The 24,337-nt window shown below is 41.5% G+C and overlaps 1 protein-coding gene across 1 annotated transcript in view; it reads left to right on the top strand.

The window, feature by feature from the left end:
• The first annotated feature begins 4,692 nt into the window (after window positions 1–4,692).
• The window catches only part of UAP1L1 (UDP-N-acetylglucosamine pyrophosphorylase 1 like 1), a 40,556-nt gene continuing 20,911 nt past the window's right edge, over window positions 4,693–24,337 (top strand). The window contains 1 exon segment of the mRNA XM_020981800.2: window positions 4,693–5,244. Coding sequence (XP_020837459.1) covers window positions 4,941–5,244 — 304 coding nt within the window. The 5' untranslated portion in view covers window positions 4,693–4,940.

The following is a 24,337-nucleotide window of genomic DNA, read 5'->3' as shown; positions in this document are numbered from 1 at the left end:
CCAGCTCATTAACACTTTCAACAGTCATTGGCCAGAAGTGGCACCATCTCTTCCTGGATTGGCTAAGAAACAGACTGAACCGGTTTGATTTTCCAGCCAAAAAAGAAATGGTGTGGAAATACCGAGGGGCAGATGCTGAGTCCCAAGCTCCTCCTCGCAGGTGCAGACTCAACCCTCTGATTCTATCCGGTTATAGGGGAGGAGGTGGGTGAAATTAAAGAGACGGAGGGACTGGACAACGGAGCTGGGGCCCCCTTCCCAGAGGATTCCATAGATCCCCCTAAACGCTGCTCAGTCTTAGGTCTCCATTCTGTATTTAAGCCCCCCACTTTTTTTGTTGTTGTTGGCAGCTTTTCTGTTTCCTCCTTTAGGAAAAAAAAATCCAGAATCTCAGAATTTGAGTTTTAGAAGGGACCTCAGAGGATGTGGTCTAACCTTTTCGTGATCAAGAATTCCTTCTACCACTTGGGAAACAAGAGGTGACTTAATCTCTACTTGAAGGGGACCCACCTGGAGGCAGCCCATTTAACTTTGGTGCAGCTCTAAACAGTTAGAATTTTTTCCCTAATATTTCCTACCAATGTCTGTCTTTGCAATTTCCATTGCTCCTATTTCTTTCCCTCAGAACCAAGTAGAACGAGTTAGTTTTCAGTTCACAGATGAGCCCTTCTACTAAATGGCCACAGTGCCTTCAAAGTATCTCCAGTCCTCCCATCACCCTAATCCACCTCTTCTGGACCATATTCCATCTTGTCAATGTCCATCATGTGATATCCAGAACTTAAAATTGTATTCCTAATGTAATTTGATCAGATCAGTGTGCCTTGGTTTACTTGGGGGAGGCATCTTTCTTTCTCTTTCTGGATCTTATGCCTATTTCGAATCAGGCTAGTAATAACATTAGCTTCTTTGATTGTCATTTCACACTGTTCATTCAGTTTGAACCTAAAGTCCAGAACATCCTTCCTCCAACTCAGTTTGTCTTTGTTAGTTTGTTGTTTTCACACAAATTTTATACTTGTTCATCTCATTAATCTCAGAACATTGCAGTAGCCTGTTGAGATATTTTGAGGTCCTGATTACATCATCTAACATCCTAGCCACCCCTCCTAGATTAATTTCATAAACTTTCCTCCTGTCCTAGACTCTTTCCTTAACAAAGGGAAGAATTCTGAGAGGAAGGGGTGACAAGGTGGTTTGTTGAAAAGAATCCTAGACTGGCAGCTAGCTAGGAGACCTTACTGTCACTCACCTACTGTTTTTTACTTTCCTTGCACCTCCAACACTTAGCACAGGGCCTGGCATATAGTAAGCACTTAATGAATGCTTACAGATTGACTGACTACCCTTCTCTGGTGTCAGTTTTTGAAAAATTTTGTGCTGGTATAGTGGTGGGGAGGGGTGGAGAGTACAGACCTGAGAGTGATTTTGTCCCCATCATTGTGAAGCTTTCAGTGCATCCAAAGAATAAGACATGTATGTACATAACATTTTACTCTTAACACTACTACCTTGTGTAGTAGAACTGGGAGACTTGGAGCAAGTTACTTGTAGGGCTCAGTTTCCTCATCTGTAAAGTGAGTAGGTTGTACTGAGGTTTCTTTCTGGCTCTGGCATTCTCTGAGTCTTGGAGTTTATTTATCTGTAGTAACACTTTACATTTATGCAGCACTTTCTAGTTTACAAAGCCCTCCCAGATTCTCTTATCTGAACTTCAGAATCACTCTGTGATGAAGGTAGAAATTATTTATTCACTTTTGCTTCTGTCTACTGCCTCCCCCAATGCATCCTCCCTTCTATTACTCCCTCCCCCCTTCTCTTATTTCATTCACTTTTAATAGTGTAGGGAATCTTTGAGCACACATGCTATAATGATGGGTAATTTACAAGCATACAACTTATTCGCTGAATCCATTTAACACATTGATTAGGTTTTTATAGTGGCCTCTGTTTTACTTCCCCAAGAAAAGGTCCTAGATTTTTGAAGCTGAGTGTCATCTCAGGTTGTTACACCATCTGAGATCTTTATTCCTTTGTGTGACTAGAGAGGAGGGTGTTGCTGACCTTTGCCCCTAATACCTGTTATGAATGTTTGCTCAGTGCTACTTTTTAAACATTAGTCTTGCCTGGATAGGGCCAGCTGGATTGGATCCAGAGAACAGATAACGTGAAAGCCAACCTCTCCGTTTCTACCTGCTAGCCTTCTACAGCCCTTTCTCTCTTGATTCTTCCAGCCAGGTCCAAAGACTGGAAATAGGGGAGGAGCAGACATAAGACAGCACAGTCCCTGTCATACAAGAAGCACACTTCTCCGTCAGAAAACTCTGAGGAGTATCTAGCCAGACAAACGATGACTGTGCTGCAAATCTGTTTGGGAATAAAGCAAGGGTTTGTCCAAGGGAATCCAGGGGTGACATCAGACATCATTGAAATGAGTGGAAACATTTTTGTAGCTGAGGAAGCCACAGCTGAGAGCTGCCCCAGCCTGGGACAAGGGAGCCTTGTGTTGCCATAGAGCATTTGCCTAAGGAAAACAAGGCTCTTTTTTGCAGCTGAGTTTTGGGGGTGGTCGGGAGGTAAGTCACTCCCTAAGCATCAGGTGGCCCCTTGGGGATACTCAGGTGTGTGGGAAAGAGTCAGGCTAAGGGGCCTTGGCTACAGTTCCAGAAGTCAGCCATTGTTTATTGAGTGCTGAGCATGGGCCTGATACCAATTTAGACACTGCAAAGGAACACACAGAATGAGAAGTAACTGACTTGGTCCTTGCCATTGGAGAACTCAGTGTTGTTGGGGAAATGTATACATATAAAAGGCACATCAAACATGCTTTCTCCCATCTCAGACTTTAACCACTTTATCTATTGTCCTTCAGGTAAACTTCTTCATTTCCTGGGAGCTTTTCTTGGAGTATCTCCCTCATCAATAACACAGAAACTTGGCTTTGCTGCGTATTGTTGATTATGTCAATAGTCAGTAAACATTTATGAGGTTTATGTATATTATTATGTACTATAATCTCTGCTCTGTGCTTCTCTCTGGTCATTAATAACTAGGTAGAGTGATAGAATGGAATGTGACTCTCAAAAGTCTTGGGGTGGTAATGGTTACTTCATGTACATAGAATGAGAGGAGCATTTCTTTTGAACACATGTGAACCAAAGCAGGCAGATAATCTAGCTGCACCCCCCCCCCCCCGTTTTCCCTATATTCAGTCTTTGCTTCCCTATCTGCTGCCTTCTTCCCCTCTTGGTCACCATGTCCTGATCCTTCTTCCTCATGTCAGGAAAAAATCTTGGAGAGAAAGAAATATTGCAGTGTTTCCTTTAGCTTAAGGTACTCCTGGGCAGATGAACCATAGGCCAGTTGATCAGTCAATATACATTTATTAAGCACCTCTTGTGTGCTAGGTCTGGAGAAGCAAATGGCAAACCATTCCAGTATGTTTGCCAAGAAAACCCCATTCTGGATCATGAAGGGTCTGAGGACTGAAGGACTAAACAACAACAAATGTGCCAGGTACTGTGTTAAGTGTTAAGGGATATAAAGAAAGGCAAAACACAGTCCCTGCCCTCCAAGAGATGACCACCTACTGGGAGAGAAACATGCAAACAACTGAAGTACAAAGTATATGCAGGATAAATAGGAAATAATCAACAGAAGTACCAGCATTAAGAGGGATTAGGAAAGGCTTCTTCTAGGTGTGACTTTAACAGAGATTTGAACTAAGCTAGGGTGTCGGAAGGAAAGCATTCCAGGCATGGTGGTGGGGGGGGAGGGTTGGCGAGACAGCCAGTGAAAATGCCCAGAGCCAGGAAGTTGGAGTATCTTGTTTGAGTAATAGCAAGGAGGCCAATATCCCAGGATCTAAGAGTAATGGAGGTTGGGTGGAGGGGAGGTTGGAAGATGGAAGGTGGAAGGTGAAAGATGGAAGGGGGGAAAGGGAAAACGAAGTCTTTTCTTTTAGCTACACTCCTTGGGGGTCTAAATCCCCTTTGCAATACTTCTCTTCAGTGCCCCAAGACTTAACTTGTTACAACTAAGATGAGTGGAAAGCTAGAGAATGTCTTCTGTGCTCTGGGATGTGGAACCTAGTATCTAAGTATCTGCAAGTCTACTCTAATTACTCTTCCTCTTCTTCTATGCTGGCCCTAGTAACCTGTTTGCTCAGGAATGGGTACCCTCCGTTCACAAAACCAGTGCCTTCGTGCTCAGTCTGGTTCCTGAGTTTCCTACCTCCCAAAAAATGGGGATGAATCATAACTAACTTTCCCTGGAAGTCCACGGGGAGGCTCAAGATAAATAACTAAGCCCAAGACTCTTTACATGTTGAGAGATGGGATGTGTATCCACTCTCCCTCCACGTCAACCCCGTACCTCGGTTGCCAACTCTATGCAGTCACTTAAGTCCTGGACCACTGAGAGGTTGAGAAAAAGCTGAATCTTCTTCCCTGGAGCAGAGGCTTTGGAGAAAGTGCTACCTAGAGCAGCAGAAGCTCCCCCATGGGCAGGAAGGAGCCGGACTCCGTGCTTTAGGATTTAACCCTAGGCCACCTCGTTCCCCTCTTATCCAACTGGTGATATAGTAAAGTCCAGGGCTACTTCCACTAGGAAGCCCAGCAGACACTTAGCACGTCTCTACCGGAATGGTACTGGGCATGCGCGCCAGAAACTTTTCAGGGGTGGGAGGGGACGGGGAGGAAGACCCTTTAGCTGACCCAGTCCAAGGACCCGGAGGCCCAACCTACAGGTAAGAGGAGAATATTTACTGGAGTTGGGAGCCTATAGATTGCCTGGTCCTGGAAGCGCGTGACACTAGCTCAGTTCCTGGACCGGTCACGAGTGCTCTGTGTAAGCTTAAGGCGGGAGACCACGTCCTGGAGCAGTCGCGACCTTCTGGGGACGTTCCACGGGCTCTGGCTTCTGCTTCTGCTGGTGGTGGTATGTGGAGCGCAGGTATGGTGTCAGAAGAAGAGATCCGAGCCAGGCTGGAGCGGGCCGGCCAGTCCCATCTCCTGCGCTTCTGGGCTGAGCTGGAGGGGGCCGAGAGGGCGTCCCTGCTCACGGACCTGGCCCTGCTGGACTCCGACGAACTGAGGGAGCACTGCCAGCGGGCGGCCGCGGCCTGCGCCCAGGAGCAGAGTCCTCTGGAGTGCCTGGACTCCAGGATGCAGCCGGTGCAGCCCGAGTTCCTGGGCAGCGTGCGCAAGAGCGACCCGCAGACCCTGCAGCGCTGGGAGGAGGAAGGTAAGACCGGGGTGCGAGATCGGGGGTCCTACCTAAGCAAAGGGCATGAAAGGGAAGGAGTGGAATAGAAGAGCGGTCCAGAGGGCCACAGCTTGACCCAGGAGCCGGCTTTGACTTTAAAGGCATCAGACCAAGCCTGAGGCTTGGGAACAGACGGAGCGCTGAGTCTGAACTCTTGAGAAGTCCTGATTCATGCTCATCTCCACCCATGTGACTTTAAGCAAAGTACTTCATCTTTTGGGGTCTCAGCTTCCTGATATTTAAATGGAAGGATTTGGACCAGATGGCCTGGAAAGGCCCTTTTCAACTCTAACTCCTATTTTTCCCTGTGACCTTTTGGAATGTTAGGAGAGAGAGGCACCCTGGGGCAGTGGGAGCTGCTTCTTGGCTGACCCCTGCTTTTTATCTGAGCCTCCTAGCAATCAGTTCTTTCTAATCTGTGGGCCCGCCTCCCTGCCCCCTAGAGGTTAGGGAGGAGCTTAGGTTGCCGTACCGAGAACTGAGGCAGCTGCTGTAGTGGACAAGCCACTTCCAGTGGGGCACACAGTGGGCCCGTAATAAATGCTTGTTGACTGATTGGTTTTCTCCACTGTAATATCTTTTCCAGTTCTGACATTCTATGATGTGATCCTTCTTTAAAACTTTAATGGTTAAAGTCAGTTCCTGTGTTCTGGGACAAGATTAGGAAGGGCTGGAGGGGGAGGGCTGAAAGCCAGTGGCAGTATGGATGAGTACATTAGTAGGGTTGATGGAGCTTTTACTTAAAAAATATTTGTTGCCTGCTATTATTTGATGACCGTTCTAGAAATGGTAGCACTAGCAATAAGAGAAGAGAAAGAAATTAAAGACTTAAAGATAATCAAAGAGAAAACAAAATTATCCCTGGCTTACCTTGTTAGAGTGAACATTGATTGAATAAAATAATCAAGGTACCCCATCCCACTAAAGAGACAGAATGGCATGTCCTCTTACCATAACCAAGTGAGATCAATCTCAGTCATAGATTTTAGACTAAATAAATAAGACCGGAGTGACATTGCCCAAGAAGAGCCTTCAGATTCACTGAGGCAACTGATAGGTCCTGTATAAAACTAGGGAGCTTGGGGGAGAGAAAAAAAGTTCTACTTAAATTCTGAGAAGCAATTGATCAGTGAGGAGGGAGCAGATCTCTGCCAGAGAAGAAAAGACTTTTTGAATTTCAGATATCTAGACTACTTCCCATCTTCCCATCATTATCTTAGCAGTGCCCCTTGAATCAGCTGGGTCAGTGCTGTTGTAAGGATCTAATGAAACAATATTTATGAAGCTCTTAGTGTGGTGCTTGGTACACTACAGGTACTTAATAACTGCTTAGGTACCTATGTGGTTTGAGCCAGCTAAGTGGCTCAGTGGATAGAGTACCCAGCCTTTAGTGAGGAAGATTACTCTTCTCAAGTTCAAATCTGGTGGCCTCAGATACTATGTGTCTCTGGACAAGTCACTTAACTCTGTTTGCCTCAGTTTCCTCATCTGTAAAAGGAGCTGGGGAAGGAAATGGCAGACCACTGCAGTATCTTTGCCAAGAAAACCCAACATGGGGTCCAAAAGAGAAATGACTGAACAATAACAACTTGGTGCAATGGACAAAGCACTGGGCCTGGAGTTAGGAAAGTCCTGAGTCCAAATCAGGGCCAGATACTGTGTGACCCTGGGCTGCCTGCCTCAATTTCCTCAACTATAAAATGGGAATGATAATAATAGCATCTAATTCTCAGGGTCATTATGAGGATTAAATGTGATAATATTTGTAGGACTTAAGCACTTAGTGCTATATAAATGCTAGCTTTATAGCTGTAGTGTCTGTATTGGGAGCCAACCACAGACGGAACTAAGGTTCAAGGATCTACAAAGACCCTAGAAGAGCTACACCATACTGGAGGGAAACATCTCAAGAGTCCAGCAAAAGGGCTTTCAGAAGCTATGAATGAACCCCTTGCTAAATGTGGTCTCTAAGTATGAACATATTTTCCCCTGGACTCTATGTACTTGTGGGAGAGTATGCCACAAGCTTTTGAGGAGATGTTTTATACCAACTTGCTATGATACCACCTTAGTAAATGCTAAGACTAATTAAAATAAAAAATTAAAATAAAAAAGACTAGAAGAAAAGTAGGGGGCATCTAGGTCAGGAGGACCTGAGTTAAAATGTGGCCTCAGACACAAAACACTCACTAGCTATGTGACTCAAGGCAAGTCATTCAACCCCAATTGCCTCACCAAAAAGCCAGAAAAAAAAAATGAAAGGAAGAAAGAAAAGTGGGTAACATACCTTTCACAGCTATGAGTTAGGGGCGAGTTTTTAAAGGGATAGACACAATTACAAAAGATAAAATAGATAATTTTGACTACATACAATTGAAAAGCTTTTTCATGAAGGAAATTAATGATAATAAGAAAGAAAGTTATGTTTCAGGAAGAAGTCCATATTAAACATCACTTATAAGGGTTTGATTTCCTTTTTTTTTTCCCTAGGTAATTAATCATTTTATTAATTGTGGCTAGCAAATAATTAATAAAAGGATGGTCATTTGGCTGTCTCATGAACCAAAGACACCCCCCCCCCACCCCGGAAGCCTCTTGATGCTTATATACTATTAGAAGAGTAGCCATTCCCAACAGGCAGCAATAAACTCTGATTGATTAAAATTAATGAGAAAATGAATATCATAATGCGAGGTGGGCCTATTCTATTTTTAATTTTTAACATTTACTTCCACAAGATTTTGAGTTCCAAATTTTCACCCCATCTCACCCCTCCCCCCACCCCAAGATTGCACGCATTCTGAATATCCCTTCCTGTAGTCTGCCCTCTCTTCTATCTCTCCCCCCCTTCTCTTATCCCCTTCCCCTTCTATTTTCCTGTAGGGCAGGATAGATTTCTGTACCCAATTTCCTGTATTTCTTATTTCCCAGTTGCATGTGAAAACTTTTTTTTTAAACATGTGTTTTTAAAACTTTGGGCTCCAAATTTTCTCCCTTCCTGCCTCCCCACCCACCCTCACTGAAAAGGCAAGCAACTCAATACCAGTTATACATGTGCAGTTATACAAAACAAAGTAGTCATGTCGTGAAAAACTAACTCTATTTCCCTTAATCCTATTCCACCTCCCATTTATTCTATTCTTTATTTTGACCCTGTCCCTCCTCAGAAGTGTTTGCTTCTGATTACCCCCTCTCCCAATCTGCCCTCCGCTCTGTCATCTCCCTGCTCTCTTGTCCCCTTCCCCCCTTATTTTCCTGTAGGGTAAAATAGATTTCCATACCCAATTGAATGTGCATGTTATGCCCTCCTTAAGCCAAATCTGATGAGAATAAGATTCACTCATTCCCTCTCACCTTCCCCCATTTCCCTTCCACTGTAAGAGCCTTTTCTTTTCTGTTTTTTGTGAGATAATTTACCCTGCTCTTCCTCTCCCTTTCTCCTTCTCTCAGTATAATTCTCTCTCACCATTTAATTTTATTCTCCAGATATCACCCCTTCATCTTCAACTCACCCTGTGCCCTCTTATCTATCTATCTATCTATACATACATATAATTTTTTCCCCTCCAACTACCCTAAAACTGACAAAGATCTCATGAGTTACAAATATCATCTTTCCATGCAGGAATGTAAACAGTTCAACCTTCATAAGTCTCTTATGATTTCTCTTTCCTGTTTACCTCTTCATGTTCCACTTGAGTCTTGTATTTGAAAGTCAAATTTTCTATTCAGCTCTGGTCTTTTCATCAAGAATGCTTGAAAGTCCTATTTTACTGAATGACCATTTTTCCCCCTGAAGTATTATACTCAGTTTTACTGGGTAGGTGATTCTTGGTTGTAATCCTATGTCCTTTGGCCTCCAGAATATTATATTCCATGCCCTGTGATCCTTTAGTGTAGAAGCTGCTAAATCTTGTGTTATTCTGATTGTGTTTCCACCATACTTGAATTGTTTCTTTCTGGCTGCTTGCAATATTTTCTCCTTGAACTGGGAACTTTGTTGTTTTTTTGTTTCTTTTTTTTTTTTTGTTAGGCAGTTAGGGTTAAGTGGCTTGCCCAGGGTCACACAGCTAGTAAGTGTCAAGTGTTTGGTCTGAGGCCGGATTTGAACTCAGGTCCCCCTGACTTCAGGGCCAGTGCTCTATCCACTGTGCCACCTAGCTGCCCCTGACCTGGGAACTTTGGAATTTGGCTATAATATTCCCAGGAGTTTTCCTTTGGGGATCTCTTTGGTGGATTCTTTCAATTTCTATTTTGCCCTCTGGTTCTAAAATATCAGGGCAGTTTTCCTTGATAATTTATTGAAAGATGATGTCTAGGCTCTTTTTTTGATCATGGCTTTCAGATAGTCCAATAATTTTTAAATTCTCTTTCCTGGATCTATTTTCCAGGTCACTTGTTTTTCCAATGAGATGTTTCACATTGTTTTCTAATTTTTCATTCTTTTGGATTTGTTTTACAGTGTCTTGATTACTCATAAAGTCACTAGGTTCCAATTGCTCTATTCTAATTTTTAAGGAAGTATTTTCTTCAGTAATCTTTTGGACTTCCTTTTCCATTTGGCCAATCTTTCTTTTTAGGGCATTCTTCTCCTCATTGGCTTTTTGGACCTCTTTTGCCATTTGGGTTAGGCTATTTTTTAAGTGTTATTTTCTCCAGTATTTTTTTGGGTGTCCTTTAGCAAGCTGTTGACTTGTTTTTCATGATTTTCTTGCATCACTCCCATTTCTTTTCCCAGTTTTTCCTCTACTTCTCTTACTTGCTTCTCAAAATCCCTTTTGAGCTCTTCCAAGGCCTGGGACTGATTCATATTTTTCTCGGAGGCTTTGGATGTAGGACCCTTGACTTTATTGTCTTCTTCTGGTTGTATATTTTGATCTTCTTTGTCATCAAAGTAAGATAATGTAGTCAGACTCTTTGCAAGGTTTGCTCATGATCTGATCAGCCAGTTACTTGAGTTTTAAACTCTTTGTTAAGGTAAGAGTCTGCTTCCAATGTGGAGAATGTACTGTCCCAGGGCTTCAGGGGTTTGTACAGCTGTTTTCAGAGATATTTGTAGGGACCTGTAAATTATCAGTCCTTCCAAGGTGGTATGATAAGGGGTGAGGTGTTTACTCCTTTCCTGACCTATGCTCTGGTCTATGAGTGACCACAAGTAGTCTTTTCTGCCTTGGCACGTAAGGAGAATTTTCTCTCCCCAGCCACTATAAGCTCCACCACGCCAGTGCTCTTCCTCCCCCCAGGATTGCCACCCAGAACTGTGATGCAGATCTAAGCATGGGCAAAGCAAGAGAATCCTGCCCCAACAGAAAGATTCCTGCAATCCCCCTCTGATCAGCCACTTGATTCCCCTTCAGTCTGTGGGCCTGAAGCTCCGGAGGCAGCTGCCACCCCAGGGCCATGCTCAGGATTTGCAGCTGAGACCACCTCACTTCTCTCTCTCACCTCAGACACAGACTTTTCCCACTGACCTTCTAAGTTGTCTTTGATGTTCATGGGTTGAGAAGTCTGGAAACTGCCACAGCTGCCCAAAATTCAGTACTCTCAGGCCTGCTCCAGGTTCATTGCGACCTGTGCGCCCACACCAAACTGCGCTCCTCTCACCACACATCGCGATATACTTTTCTGATCAACCATCCAGGTTGTCTTGGGCTGGAAATTTGCTTCACTCTGTCTCTTTGTGGGTTCTGCTGCTTTAGAATTTGTTTAGAACCATTTTTTACAGGTATTTGGAGGGGTGTTGGGGGGAGAGCTCAAGCAAGTTACTGCTTTCACTCTGTCATGTTGGCTCTACCCCCAAGGGTTTTATTTCTACAATTAATTAACTGCTAACAAATACATAAGATTAAAAGGCACTTTATTTCCCTATGACCTTTTGGAAAGCTAGGAGGGAGAGGCACCCTGAGGCAAGGAGAGCTGCTGCCTATCTGGCACCAGTTCTTTGTCTGAGCCTCCTAGCAATGAATTCTTTCAAATCTGTGGGCCCACCTCTTTGTCACCAAGAAGGTAGGAAGGAGCTCAGGTCGCCCTACCTAGCTAGGGTCCTGGAATAGGGTTTTTTAAATGCATTGGATCTCAGAAGTGAGACAACTGGTATAATGGACAAGTCACTTCCATTTGGGCACATAATGGGCCCTTAATAAATGCTTGTTGACTGACTGATCAGTTTTCTCATCTGTAATATCTTTTTCAGTTCTGACATTCTGTGATCTGACCCTTCCATAAAACTTTAGTGGTTAAAGTCAGTTCCTTTGCTCTGGGGTAAGATTAGAGGATATTGGGTGAAGGGCTAAAAGCCATCTCAGTGTGGATACGCAGATCAGAGGGGGCTGATGAAGCTTTTATTTAAAAAAATGTTTGCTGCCTACTGTTATTTGATACTAGTTTTAGAAATGGTGGCACTAGCAATAAGAGAAGAGAAAGAAATTAAAGGCACAAAGATATAAATAAATAAGACAAAAAGCTATTCTACAGTAAGATAAAGATCCAAAGATATAAACAGTTTTCAAAAGAAGTGAAAATTATTAATAGTCATATGAAGAATACCCCAGTCACTAACAAGAAGAAAAATATGAATTAAAGTAACCCTAAGGTGTTACTTTCCATTCAGAATATTGGCAAAGATGATAGAGGGCCTGAATAGTCAATATTGGAGGAGTTGTGAAAAGACTGGCACACTAATGTATTGTTGGTGGAGCTGTGAATCAACAGAAATGTTGTGTACAACAAATTAGAAAGCAGTTTGGAATTATGCAAATAAAGGGAGTAAAATGTCTATAGCTTTGCCCTAGAGTTTCTACTGCTAGGCATATACCCCAGTGAATTAATTGACAAAACAAAAGGTTCTATAGATTCCAAAAATATTTGTAGCAACACTTTTTATGGTATCAAAGAACTGGACTTAAGAGCAGTGCCCATCAATTGGGGAATGGTTAAACAAATTGTGGTATGCTATAATGGAATATTATATTGAAATACTGCTATAAGAAATGATGAACATAACGTGTACAACAAAGCACAGAAAAATGTATGTGATATGAACTAATGCAAAGTAAGTGGAACCAAGAAAACTGTATACACAATAACTATAACAATGTAAATGAAAAAAGCAACAGCTACAAAACATTCAAAACTGAATGTTGCAGAATTGTGAAGCACAAGGTTTGCCCCAAAGAAAGATATGAGAAGATACATCTTGCCTCTTCTTTTCAGAAGTGATTGTCCTACCATCTAAGCTAGCTATCATCCTGTATTTCTTCTCTTTCATGACTAAACTTCCTGAGAAAGATGTCTATAATTGGTGTCTTTACTTCTTTTCCTTTCACTCTCTTTCTTCTTAACTCTTTGTAGTCTGATTTCCGTCTCATTCAACCAAACTGCTCTCTTTAAAGTTACTAATGATCTCCTAATCTTTATCCTTCTTGACTTCTCTGGAACCTTTGATTAATGCTGTTGATCTCCATCTTCTTGATACTCGTCTTTCTAGGTCTTCATAACCCTACCATCTGACATTATTCTCTCTCCTACCATTCTCAGTCTCCTTTGCTGGGTTCTCATCTAGATCATGCCTGCTAATTAGAGATGTTCCTCAAGGCTCTATCCTGTGTCCTCTTATCTTCTCCCTTTACACTATTTCATCTGGTGAACTCGTGAGCTCCCATAGATTGACTTATCAACTATCTCTATGCAGATGATTCTCAGATTTGTTTACCTAGCTCTAACCTTTCTCTTGACCTCTGGTCTCACATCTCCAACTGCCTTTTGGGTATCTCAAACTAGGAGTCTTATAGACATCTTAAATACAACATATCCAAAATTGAATCCTCTCCTTTCCCTAATTGCCCTGTTACTAGTGAGGTCACCAACATACTCCCAGTCACCCAAGCTCAATCAGTCAATAAACACATGCCAGGCACTGTGCTAAGTACTAGGCACAAAGAAATTCAAAAGATAGTTCTTTTCATAGTCAAATGGGAGAGACAACATGCAAACAACTCTGTACAAACAAACTGTATGTAGGATAAATTGGAAATAATCAACAGAGGCAAAGATTTGCTGTAAAAGGTGGGATTTTAGCTGAGACTTGAAGGAAGCCAGGGAAGCCAGGAGGCAGAGATGAGGAAGGAGAACATTCCAAGTATGGAGAACAGCCAGTGAAAATGACTGGAGTCTGGGGATGGAGTGTCTTGTTTAAAAAACAGCAAAGAGACCAGTGTCACCAGGTTTTAGAGTACATGGAGGGTGTGGGGGGTGGGGAGATGGTGTAGGTTATAAAAAGGATGGAAAAGGTAGGGAGAACAGTTTATGAAGGGCTTTGGACACCAGTGGACTTTATAGTTAAGCCTTGAAGTGATAAGGAACCACTGGAGTTTGTTGAGCATCAGGGTTGCGTAATCCAGTTGACAGCTGAATGGTCGATGGACTGGAGTGGGGAGAGATTTGTAGCCAAGAGGCCCACTATCAGGGACTGCAGTGGAGAGGCTTGATGTCCCAGACTGGTGTCAGTGTCAGAGGGGAAAAGAGATTTTACTAAGAGAAGGTTGACAAACTTTCACAATAGATAGTATATCAGAAGTAAGAGAGATTGAGGATAACATGTAGGTCTGAGTGACTGGGAGGATTGTGGTGGCCTCAACAGTAATAGGGAAGTTATGAAAAGGGGTGGTTTTGTTGGGAAAGATGGGTTCAGTTTTGGACATGTTGAGTTTAAGATGTCTATGGGACATCCAGTTTGAAATGTCCATTAAGCAGTTGGAATTACCATCCTGGAAGTCAGTAGAGAGTTTACTGTTGGATAAGTGGATTGAGAATCATAAGCATAGTCATTTGTCCTTCATTCTCAAAGAGGGCCATGATATCAAGAAGGTGATGTGTGACTTGCAAGTGAATTGGATTTAAGTGAGGAAGGCCTGTGCGAAGTCACCAGCCTCACTTTCTCCTCCGGAGCCATCTGGGTCCAGTAGCAAGATACAAATCAGGACAACTGGAGATGGCCCCCCATCAGCATAGAGATGATAATTGAATCCATGGGAACTAAAGAGATCAAGTGAAATAGTATGGTGGGAGGAGAAGAGAAGACCCAGAACAAAACCCTTTAAGGCAGCCCCAGTTAGCGGCAGCTAGGTGGCATAGTGGATAGAGCACCGGCACTGAAGTCAGGAGGACCTGAGTTCAAATCAGGCTTCAGACCAAACACTTGACACTTTACCAGCTGTGTGACCCTGGGCAAGTCACTTAACCCCAATTGCCTAAAAATAAATAAATAAATGAAAGTAAAAGACAGCCCCAGGTAGTGAGCAAGACTTAGATGAAAAAACCTTCACTTGATTCTTCCATCCCTGCTATCAACTTCTGACTTTTGTAGCTAAACTCCTCAAGTCTACAATAGTTAACTCCACTTTCTGTCCTCTCACTTTCTTCTTAACTCTTTACAATCTGGCTTCTGATAGTATTATACACCAAAACTGCTCTGCCCAAAGTTAGTAATGATCTCTTAGTTGCTAAATCCAGTGGCCTTTTCCCAATCCTCATTCTCCTTGACCTCTCTACAGGCTTTGACACCCTTGATCACTTTCTCCCTCTTGATACTGTCTTCTCTCTAGGTTTTTCCGGACACTACTCTGTCCTAGTTTTCCTCCTACCAACCTGATCTCTCTTTCTGTCTCCTTTTATGAATCCTCTTCCAGATCATGCCCTCTAATCATAGGTGTCCCTCAGGGTTCTGTACTGGGTTCTCTTCTCTTCTCCATCTATACTACTTCACTTGGTGAGCTCTTTAGCTCTCATGGATTTAATTACCATCTCTATGCTGATGATTCTGAAATCTACGTTTCCTGCCCCAATCCCTGTGGTGATTGCCAGTCTCACACCTCTAACTTCCTTTCTGACAACTTGAACCCATGTCTAGTAGACATCTTAAACTCAGTATATCCAAAACAGAGCTCTTTATCTTTCTTTCAATCCACCCCATTCTCTATCTTCCTTCTAACTATGGAAGGCAAAACCATCCTCCCAGTCCCTCAGGCTAGGAGTCCTGCCAGATTCCTCACTATCTCTCACCAACCATATCCAAGGTGTTGCCAAGGCCTGCCTATTTCACCTTTGCAACATCTCTTGAATGTGCTCTCTTTTCTCCTATGACGTTGCCACCATTCTGGTGCAGGCTGTCATCAGCTCACACTTGGATTATTGTAGTAGCTGGCTGGTGTTTCTGCCTGCCTTAAGTCTCTCATCTTCCAGTCAGCCACTGAAGTAATTTTCCTAAAATTCTGGTCTGATCATGTCAAACCCAATCCTTCCTCCCTCCTCTCCCCAATAAACTCCAGTGGCTTCCTGTTGCTTCCAGGAGCAATACAAAATTTTCTATTCGACATTCAAAGCTCTTCCTAGCCTAGGCCCTTCTACTTTATGAGTCTTCTTATGATTCAGTAACGCTGACCTCAGGGCTGTTCCACAAACCTGACCCTCCATCTCTAGGCTGTGGGCATTTTCTTTGACCTTATCAAATTCCCAGAATGTTCTCCTCCTCCTTTCCAGCTACTGACCACCTTGGCTTTCTTTAAGTCCCAGCTAAAATCCCACCTTCTTACTACATCACACCTATCAGATTGGGTAATATGACAAAACAAAAATGATAAAGGCTGGAGAAGATGTGGGAAAATTGGAACATTAATGCATTGTTGGTGGAGTTGTGAACTGATCCAACCATTCTGGAGAGCAATTTGGAACTATGCCCAAAGGGCTATAAAAATGTGCATACCCTTTGACCCACCAATACCACTTCTAGGTCTGTATCCTAAAGAGATCATACAAATGAGAAAAGGACCCACATGTACAAAAATATAGCAGCTCTTTCTGTGGTGGCAAAGAATTGGAAATTGAGAGGATGTTCATCAGTTGGGAAATGGCTGAATAAGTTGTGGTATATGAATGTAATGTAATGCTACTGTGCTATAAGAAATGATGAGCAGGTAGACTTCAGAAAAACCTGGAAAGACTTGTATGGACTGATGCTGAGTGAAGTGAGCAGAACAAAGAGAACATTGTACACAGTAACAGCCACATTGTGTGATGACTAACATTGATAGACTCATCTCTTCTTAGCAATGCAAGGTTCCAAGACAACTCCAAAGGACTCATGATGGAAAATGCTGTTCACGTCCAGAAAAAGAACTATGGAGTCTGAATGCAGATCAAAGCATGTTATTTGCTCTCTCTTTTTTTTGTTTGTTTGTTTGCTTCTTCTTTCTCATGGTTTCTCCCATTGGTTCTAATTCTTCCTTATAACATGACTAATGTGAAAATATGTTCAATATGAATGTATATGTAAAGCGTATATCAAATTGCATGCCATCTTGGGGTGGGGGAAAAAATTGGAACTCAAAATCTTATGGAAGTGAGTGTTGAAAACTAAAACTAAATAAATTTAAAATAAAATAAAATCTCACCTTCTATAGGAAGCCTTCCTCAATCTCTTTTGGTTCCAATGCCTTTCCTCTGTTATTTCTCATTTATCCTATATTTAGCTCATTTTGTATATATTTGTGTGCATGTTGTCTTCCCCATTAGATTGTAAGCTCCTTGAGGCCAGGAATTTTCTTTTGCCTCTTTTTATATCCCCAGCACTTAACATAGTACCTGGCACATACCGAGTAGGTACTTAATAAATGCTGATATGATTTGATAGAATGGCCTTTCCCCTCTCCTGGAAGGGAGGAGTTTGATACTAGATGGAGTAGCTTTTGTCCTCTTCCCAAAAGAAGGCTGGGTACTAGGCAGGAGACCTGGAGCAGTGGAATGGCATTTTCTCCACTAACCTCAAAGGCAAGAGAATTATGCATAATGGAATGGCGTTTCTCTTCTCACCCTGAGAGAATGAAGACCAGGCAGGAGATGGGTGAACTGTGAAATGGTGTTTCCCCCTTTTGTCAAAAGCAGGAGACTGGTTTGGAATGGAATAGCCTTCCAAACCTAGAAACCGAGGTGTTATCATCCTTAACTCCTCATTTTCTCACACCACCACCACCTCATATCCTTTCAGTCACCAAACTGTCAAATCGACCTTCCTACATCTCTTAAATATGCCCTCTTTTCTCCCTCAACACTGCCACCATCCTGATACAGACTCTCATTTACTTGAGCCTGGACAACTACAATACTCTGCTGATTGGTCTTCTTGCCAAAAGTCTTTCCCCATTCCAGTCCATCTTTCACTCAGTAGTCACCCAAGTGTTCTTCCAAAACTATAGGTTTGACCAGGTCACCCCCACCCTCACCCCTGATTCAGTACACTCTGGTGTCTTCCTATTATCTCCATGGTCAAATATAAAATCCTGTGTTTGACTTTTAAAGTCTTTCATAATAACCTGGCCCCTTCCTCCCTTTCCAGTTTTCTTATACCTTGTTCCCCTTTAGGCACTCTATGATCCAGTGACACTGGTCTCCTTGCTTTCTCTCTAAACACATGACAGTCCATTTCCTGAATCTGGCATTTTTACAAGTTCTCCCGTCTCCTTGGAATTCTCTTCCTCACCCCCACTTTCTGGCTTCTCTGGCTGCCTTCAAGTCTCAGCTGAAGTCCCAACTTCTATAAGAAGACTTTCCAAATCCACCTTAATGCTAAGACTCTGAGATTACCTCCAGTTTATCTTGTATCTAGTTTTGTTTTTTTACTTAGTGCATGTTATTTTCCTGAGTTCCTGGAAGGCAGGGACTAGTTTTTGCATTTCTGCATATTCCCAGTGCTTTGCACAGAACCTGGTACTTACTGTAGGCATTTGGCTCTTGTTGACTTGACCTGACTTTTCTGATGTGTTGACTGGTTTTGCTGGTTCTTCTTCTATTTTTTTTTTAATTTTTAAATTTTTTTTGGTTTTAGGCAATGGGGTTAAGTGACTTGCCCAGGGTCACACAGCTAGTAAGTGTCAAGTTTGGTCTGAGGCCGAATTTGTACTCAGGTCCTCCTGAATCCAGGGCTGGTGCTCTATCCACTGCACCACCTAGCTGCCCCCGCTGGTTCTTCTTTTAAAAAAACAAAACCATTCATACATATACACATATGTATATGTATATATATGTACACACACACATGTGTGTGTGTGTGTGTGTGTGTGTGTGTGTGTGTGTGTGTATGTATTTGTTTTAAGGGATGGCTCTCCAGGAGGGGAAGGGGATAGGATAGATATGCAGCAGAAGGAAAAATAAAAAGTTTCAATAAAATCTGTTTAAAAATAAAATATAGGGTAAGAAAATAATTATATCATTAGATTTCAAGGAGGCCCTGAAAAAGACAAAAGCACATTTTCAGGAAAAAAAATATGTAAAGTGAATCAAAGTGAAGTAAAAAAAAATGAATGTTTTGGATTAAAAATAAACAGGCCCCTAAAATATCCAATTGATTACCCCTATTATCCAATGTACCAATGGTACTTCTCCCCTACCTGCCTCCAAATGGTGTTGAATACAGTGCTGAATTGTTTGTACCTTCCTGAGTGAATTAGGTGCCTGAAGTTGTATCAGGGAAGAGAAAGGAGAATGAGAATTTGTGTGATGACTACTGTGTGTCAGGCACTGTGCTAAGTGCTTTATAAAGACTATCTCATTTGCTCCTCACAACAGCTCTGTGAGAAAGGTGCAATTATTATCTCCTTGTACATTTGAGGAGACTGAGGCTGACAGGTTAAGGGACTTGCCCAAAGTCACACAGCTAGTAAATATAGGAGGTTGGATTTGAACTTGGGTCTTCCACACTCCAGGCCCAGGGCACTATCCACTGCACCACCCAGTTGACAAAAATGCAAATAAATACTCTAGGTAGGTAGCGTTAGGGCTGGAAAGCACCTTAGAACAGAAAGTTAAAATAGAAGGTAATTGGACTAAATAAAAGGTTCCTAATCTTTTGTAAGTGCTTGTACCTCTTGACTTTTTAGTCCAACTCTTATAATAAAGGAAATAAAGTCTAGAACTTGTTGTGTATCTTTTCACAAGAAAAAAACAGATTGGTATCAGTAGGAGAATATAGTTCTTTGTCAAATAGTCTTCATACTCACTCCCTTGACAATCATGTTCCCCCTAGAGGTATGGGGACTAGGACTGTGCTGGAGCCAGCCTACACTGGATAGGATGGTTAAATTTTCAGTGTAAGCATTTATACCTCAGAAATCAACAAGCACTACAAATCAGGACTTAATTTATTGTTTTATTGTCTAGACTTAAGAACGTGATGTAGGCAACATTAATTATGTTGATTAAATTTGAAAGTATGCCCTGCATATATTTGGGGAGAGGGTTGGGAATTATTAAATATTTACCACCACATTTGATTGGAAACCCCTGAATTAAATGTTCTTTAAGGTTCCTTCCAACTCTGAAGAATACAAGACCTGGAAGAGATTGATCATGTTGTCCAGCCAGGCCACTCATTTACAAAGAAGGAACCTGAATTCTTGGAGGGTCCAGTCACACAGAATTAATGGTGGAGCCCCAACTGCACCAAAGTTTGAAATTGGAATCTATCTTCTAGGATTGTATCTTTGAGCTGTTACATTGAATATTAAAATCATTTTTAGCATCTCTAATCAAAACCATTTTAAGAGGAAAACAGCTCTGCCTTGGAACCACAGAGATTTAGAAACAAATTTTACACTGTCTTTTTTTCTCACTCCCCTGCTGTGGGTTTGCTCTTCTCTGAATAGGGTTGACTGCTGCCTGGGCGATACTGGTTGATTGATTGGCAGAATCATTGAACCAGTGGGTGGTTAATTACTTTGCACTGCCTTGGAATAATGAGTGAGTCATCTCCCTGCAGCATTATCAGCAGGCTCTATTGTTTGGTATAAACTCTCATGTTCCTTACAACGTGCTGTAGTGGGTAGGGTGCTGGACCCAGAAGGCCAAACTGAGTGACCTCTGCTTGTCCTGTAGGTAACAGGAGAACTTCAATCCATCAGAAATACTCCCTTATTGTTGCTTTGGGGTCCTGATTATGAGACAAATATGGTCACCCTCTTCTGATCACCCCAAAGATTAGGTATAGGTATATTTTTTTGTGAATAGTATTTTATTTTTTCCAATTACGTGTAAAGATAGTTTTCAACATTCATTTTTATAAGATTTTGAGTTTCAAATTTTTCTCCTTTCCTCCTTCCCTTCCCCTCTACCCGAGACAGCAAGCAATCTGATATAGGTTATACATGTGCGGTCATGTTAAACATATTTCCACTTTAATTATGTTGTGAAAGAAACCAAACAAAAGGGGAAAACATGAAAAAAAAAGTGAAAATAGTATGCTTTGATCTGCATTCAAACTCCATCAGTTCTTTCTCTGGCTGTGGATAGCATTTTCCGTCACAAGTCTTTTGTAATTGTCTTGTATCATTGTGTTGCTAAGTAATGTTCCTCTGGTTCTGCTCACTTCACCCATCATCAGTTCACATAACTTTTTCCAGGTTTTTCTGAAGTCCGACTGTTCATCATATCCTAGAATACAATAGTATTCAATTACATTCATATACTACAACTTGTTCAGCCATTCCCCAATTGATGGGCATTCCCTCAATTTCCAATTTTTTGCCGCCACAAAAAGAGCTGCTATAAATATTTTTGCATGTATAGGTCCTTTTCCCTTTTTTGTGATCTTTTTGGGATACAGACCTAGTAGTAGTAATGCTGGATCAAAGGGTATGCACAGTTTGATTGCACTTTGTGTGTAACTGATTAGATATATTCTTAAACTTTTTCCATGCTGCTCCCCACTTGAGATTTCATAGTGATCTACTATAGATATGCCATCTAGACTGATTTCTCCAAGTCTTTAAATTTAAAATTTTTATTTTCATTTCCAAAGTCTTTCTCTCCTTCTAACTCCTTCCCCACAACTGAGAAAACAAGAAATATGATACCCATTATACATATGAAGTCATGCAAAACATATTTCTACATTTAAAATTATTAAATTACAAATTATTTTTAATGCTTACATTTATTTTGACATAAAATATTTTTTAAAACTGTGTACTTTTAACATTTATATAGCACTTACTATGTGCCCAGGCACTGTGCTAAGCACTTTACAGTTATTATCTCATCGAGCCTCACAGAAACCTTGCGAAGTGCTGTTGTTATCTCCATTTTACAGATGGGGAAATTGAGGCAACCAGAGGTTAAGTGACTTGACCAGGGTCACTCATCTGGTAAGTGTTCCAGGCCACATTTGAACTCAGATCTTCTGACTTGGATCTATATACTGTGCCATCTTATTGTCTTGATTTCTACAACCCAGCATGGAACCGACTTATAGTCCCACTTCTCCAGTAACGAGTTCCATGAGTCTAGAGCATTGTGGTGTAGTGGAAGGAGCCCCGGATTTGGAATCAGAAGACCTTAGTTTGAATCCTGGCTCTGCCACGTTCTACCTCTGTGACTGTGGGCTAAACACTTCTCTAGGCCCCAGTTCATCAGTAAAATGGGGGTTAGACTATATGACCTCTAAGAGCTTTACAACCACATAATTTTATGATCCTTTGTTCTGTTAGGTGAATGAAATAGGATGGTTCATCATCACCGAGTTTCCAAGATGCCCTTAGATTAATAGTAATAATAATAATAATAATAATAATAATAATAACAACCACAGCAAACAAGATTTAGTGCTTTACAAATGTCATCATTCAAGCCTCTCAACACCCCTATGAAGTTAGCTCTGTTATATTCCCATTTTACAGATGAGGAAATTGAGGCACACAGTGAGGTCACAGATTTTTGCCAGATTTAGGAATGATTTGAACCCAGGTCTTCCTGAGTTCCAAGTCCAGCATTCTGCCCTGCAATACCTAGAGTTTAAGGGTTATCGTTCTAGGGATCCGGCTTTGATGAACAAGCCCATTTTTCTTATTTCCATCCCCTCTGTGATTTCATTCAAATTTAGTTGAATTTCATTTAGATCTCCTACAGTGCTGGAGACCTATAGAACAGAGATAGGCAGACATAGAGGCCAAAGCTGGGGCAGTTAGATGGAGCAGTGGATACAGCACTGGGCCTGGAGTCAGGAAGACTTATCTTCCTGGATCTTTGCCAAGAAAACCCCAAATAGGGTCACGAAGAGCCAGTCGTGATTGAACAACTGAGGCCAAAGCTGGTAAATAATATATGGCACTGAGGTAGGTAGTACACGTATTATTATCTCCATTGTACAGATGTGGAAACAGAGACCTAGAGAAGAGAAGCTAGAGCTCTAGTTTCCCTCAAAGCCCAGCTCAAGCATCGCTTCCTGCATGAGGCCTGTCCTGATCTCTCCAGCTGCTAGGGCCTCTTCCACTCCCTGAAATGCCCCTGCATTTATTTATTCACTCATTTAACTTGTTTATTTATATTCATTCATCCATTCAATTTATTTGTGTGTGTGTGTGTGTGTGTGTGTGTAAACACACAAAAACGTGCACACATATAATTATTATGTCTTTTTGACATGCATGCATATTGGAAGGTTTTTTTGTTTTTGATAGAATGGAAGCTCCTTAAGGGTAGGGACCATTTGATTTTTGTCTTTGCATCCCCCAATACCTAGCAGGGTACCTGGCACATAATAGACACTTAATAAATGCTTGCTGACTGATTGATTGAAGTGACTTGTGAAAGGGGTCACATGACTAGTAAGTTCCTAAGCCAAATTGGGATCCAGCTGTTTGGACTCCTAAATCCAATGCTTAAAATATTATAAATTATTATAAACTTAACATTCTCTTAAGGTAAAAGCTTTAGAGCTGGAAGGAACCTCACAGGTCATCTAGCCCAACCCCCTCCTTTTTACAGATGAAGAAACTGAAGCATCAAGAGGTTAAGTGATTTGCCCAAAATTTCCTAGGCAAGAAATGTCAGAGCCAGGATTTAAACCTAGGTCAACAAATGCAGATAAAATATGGAGTTGAACCTTAAATATAGTTAGAACTATTTATATTTTTAGTAACAGATATGCATACGAGATTATACATATTATAGGGTATCATGATATATAACATAGGATATATAATTATATAACACACTGTGTCTTAAAAGTCTTAGTTCAGTTTAATAGCTTAAAATTGCATTCAGACTTATGTAACACTTTGTATAAACTTTAAGAAGATAATAGCAATTTATTTGTCCTGTGTTCTCTTATCTCTCTTCTGTACTTACAGAGTTTGTATGAATGTATTTTTAAAATATAGTCATAGTCTCTGTTTAGGTTGTTCTAAATCTGTTTTCCTCATGTTGAATCACTTCATGTGTCATTCCTCTTCTGTTTTTCCTGTTTGTCATTTTTATGGCAAAAGAATACTAGATGGCCCCTAAGGTCCTTTCCGGCTCTAAATCTAGCATCCCAAGTATGCCACAATATTCTATAATTTACTCAATCATTCCTCAATCTTTGAACAAGTACTTTGTTTCTGGTGTTTTGCTATTACAAATAGATATTACAAGTAGTGACTATTTTTGTAGAGATAGGTCTTTTATTCAGGATGTTATTAACCATCCTGCAGTGAGGTAACTGTGGGGGTTTTTTTTTTGTTTGTTTTGTTTTTTTGGTGAGGCAAGTGGGGGTGGGGTGGGTGTTTAAGTGACTTGCCCAGAGTCACACAGCCAGAAAGTGTCAAGCGTCTGAATTTGAACTTGGGGTCCTTCTGATTCCAAAGCTGGAACTCTATCCACTGTGCCACCTCACTGCCCTGGTCAAAGGTAATTCTTAATTTGGAGCTTACTTTCTAAAAAACTTGCTACAACTTATATCCCAACAATGTTATGTTATAAAGTATCTGTTATCCTATGGATATTCCATTTTATTCCTTTAATGTATTGTTAACAATTTGATGGGTGGAACTGGTGTTTTTTTTTTCCTTTCTAGGAAATTGGGGTTAAGTGACTTGCCCAGGGTCACACAGCTAGTAAGTGTCAAGTTTGGTCTGAGGCCGCATTTGAACTCAGGTCCTTCTGACTTCAGGGCCAGTGCTCTATCCACTGTGCCACCTCGCTGCCTCCTGGAAGGTGGTATCTTAAAGTTATTTTTATTTGCATTTCTTTGATGCTAAGCATTTAAACA

The sequence above is a fragment of the Phascolarctos cinereus genome, unplaced genomic scaffold (genome assembly GCF_003287225.1).
Source record: "Phascolarctos cinereus isolate Bilbo 61053 unplaced genomic scaffold, phaCin_HiC Scaffold_2;HRSCAF=192, whole genome shotgun sequence".
In the NCBI taxonomy this organism is placed as follows: Eukaryota; Metazoa; Chordata; class Mammalia; order Diprotodontia; family Phascolarctidae; genus Phascolarctos; species Phascolarctos cinereus.
The sequence above is the reverse complement of the archived record's forward strand: the minus strand, read 5'-3'. Positions and strand labels throughout refer to the sequence as shown.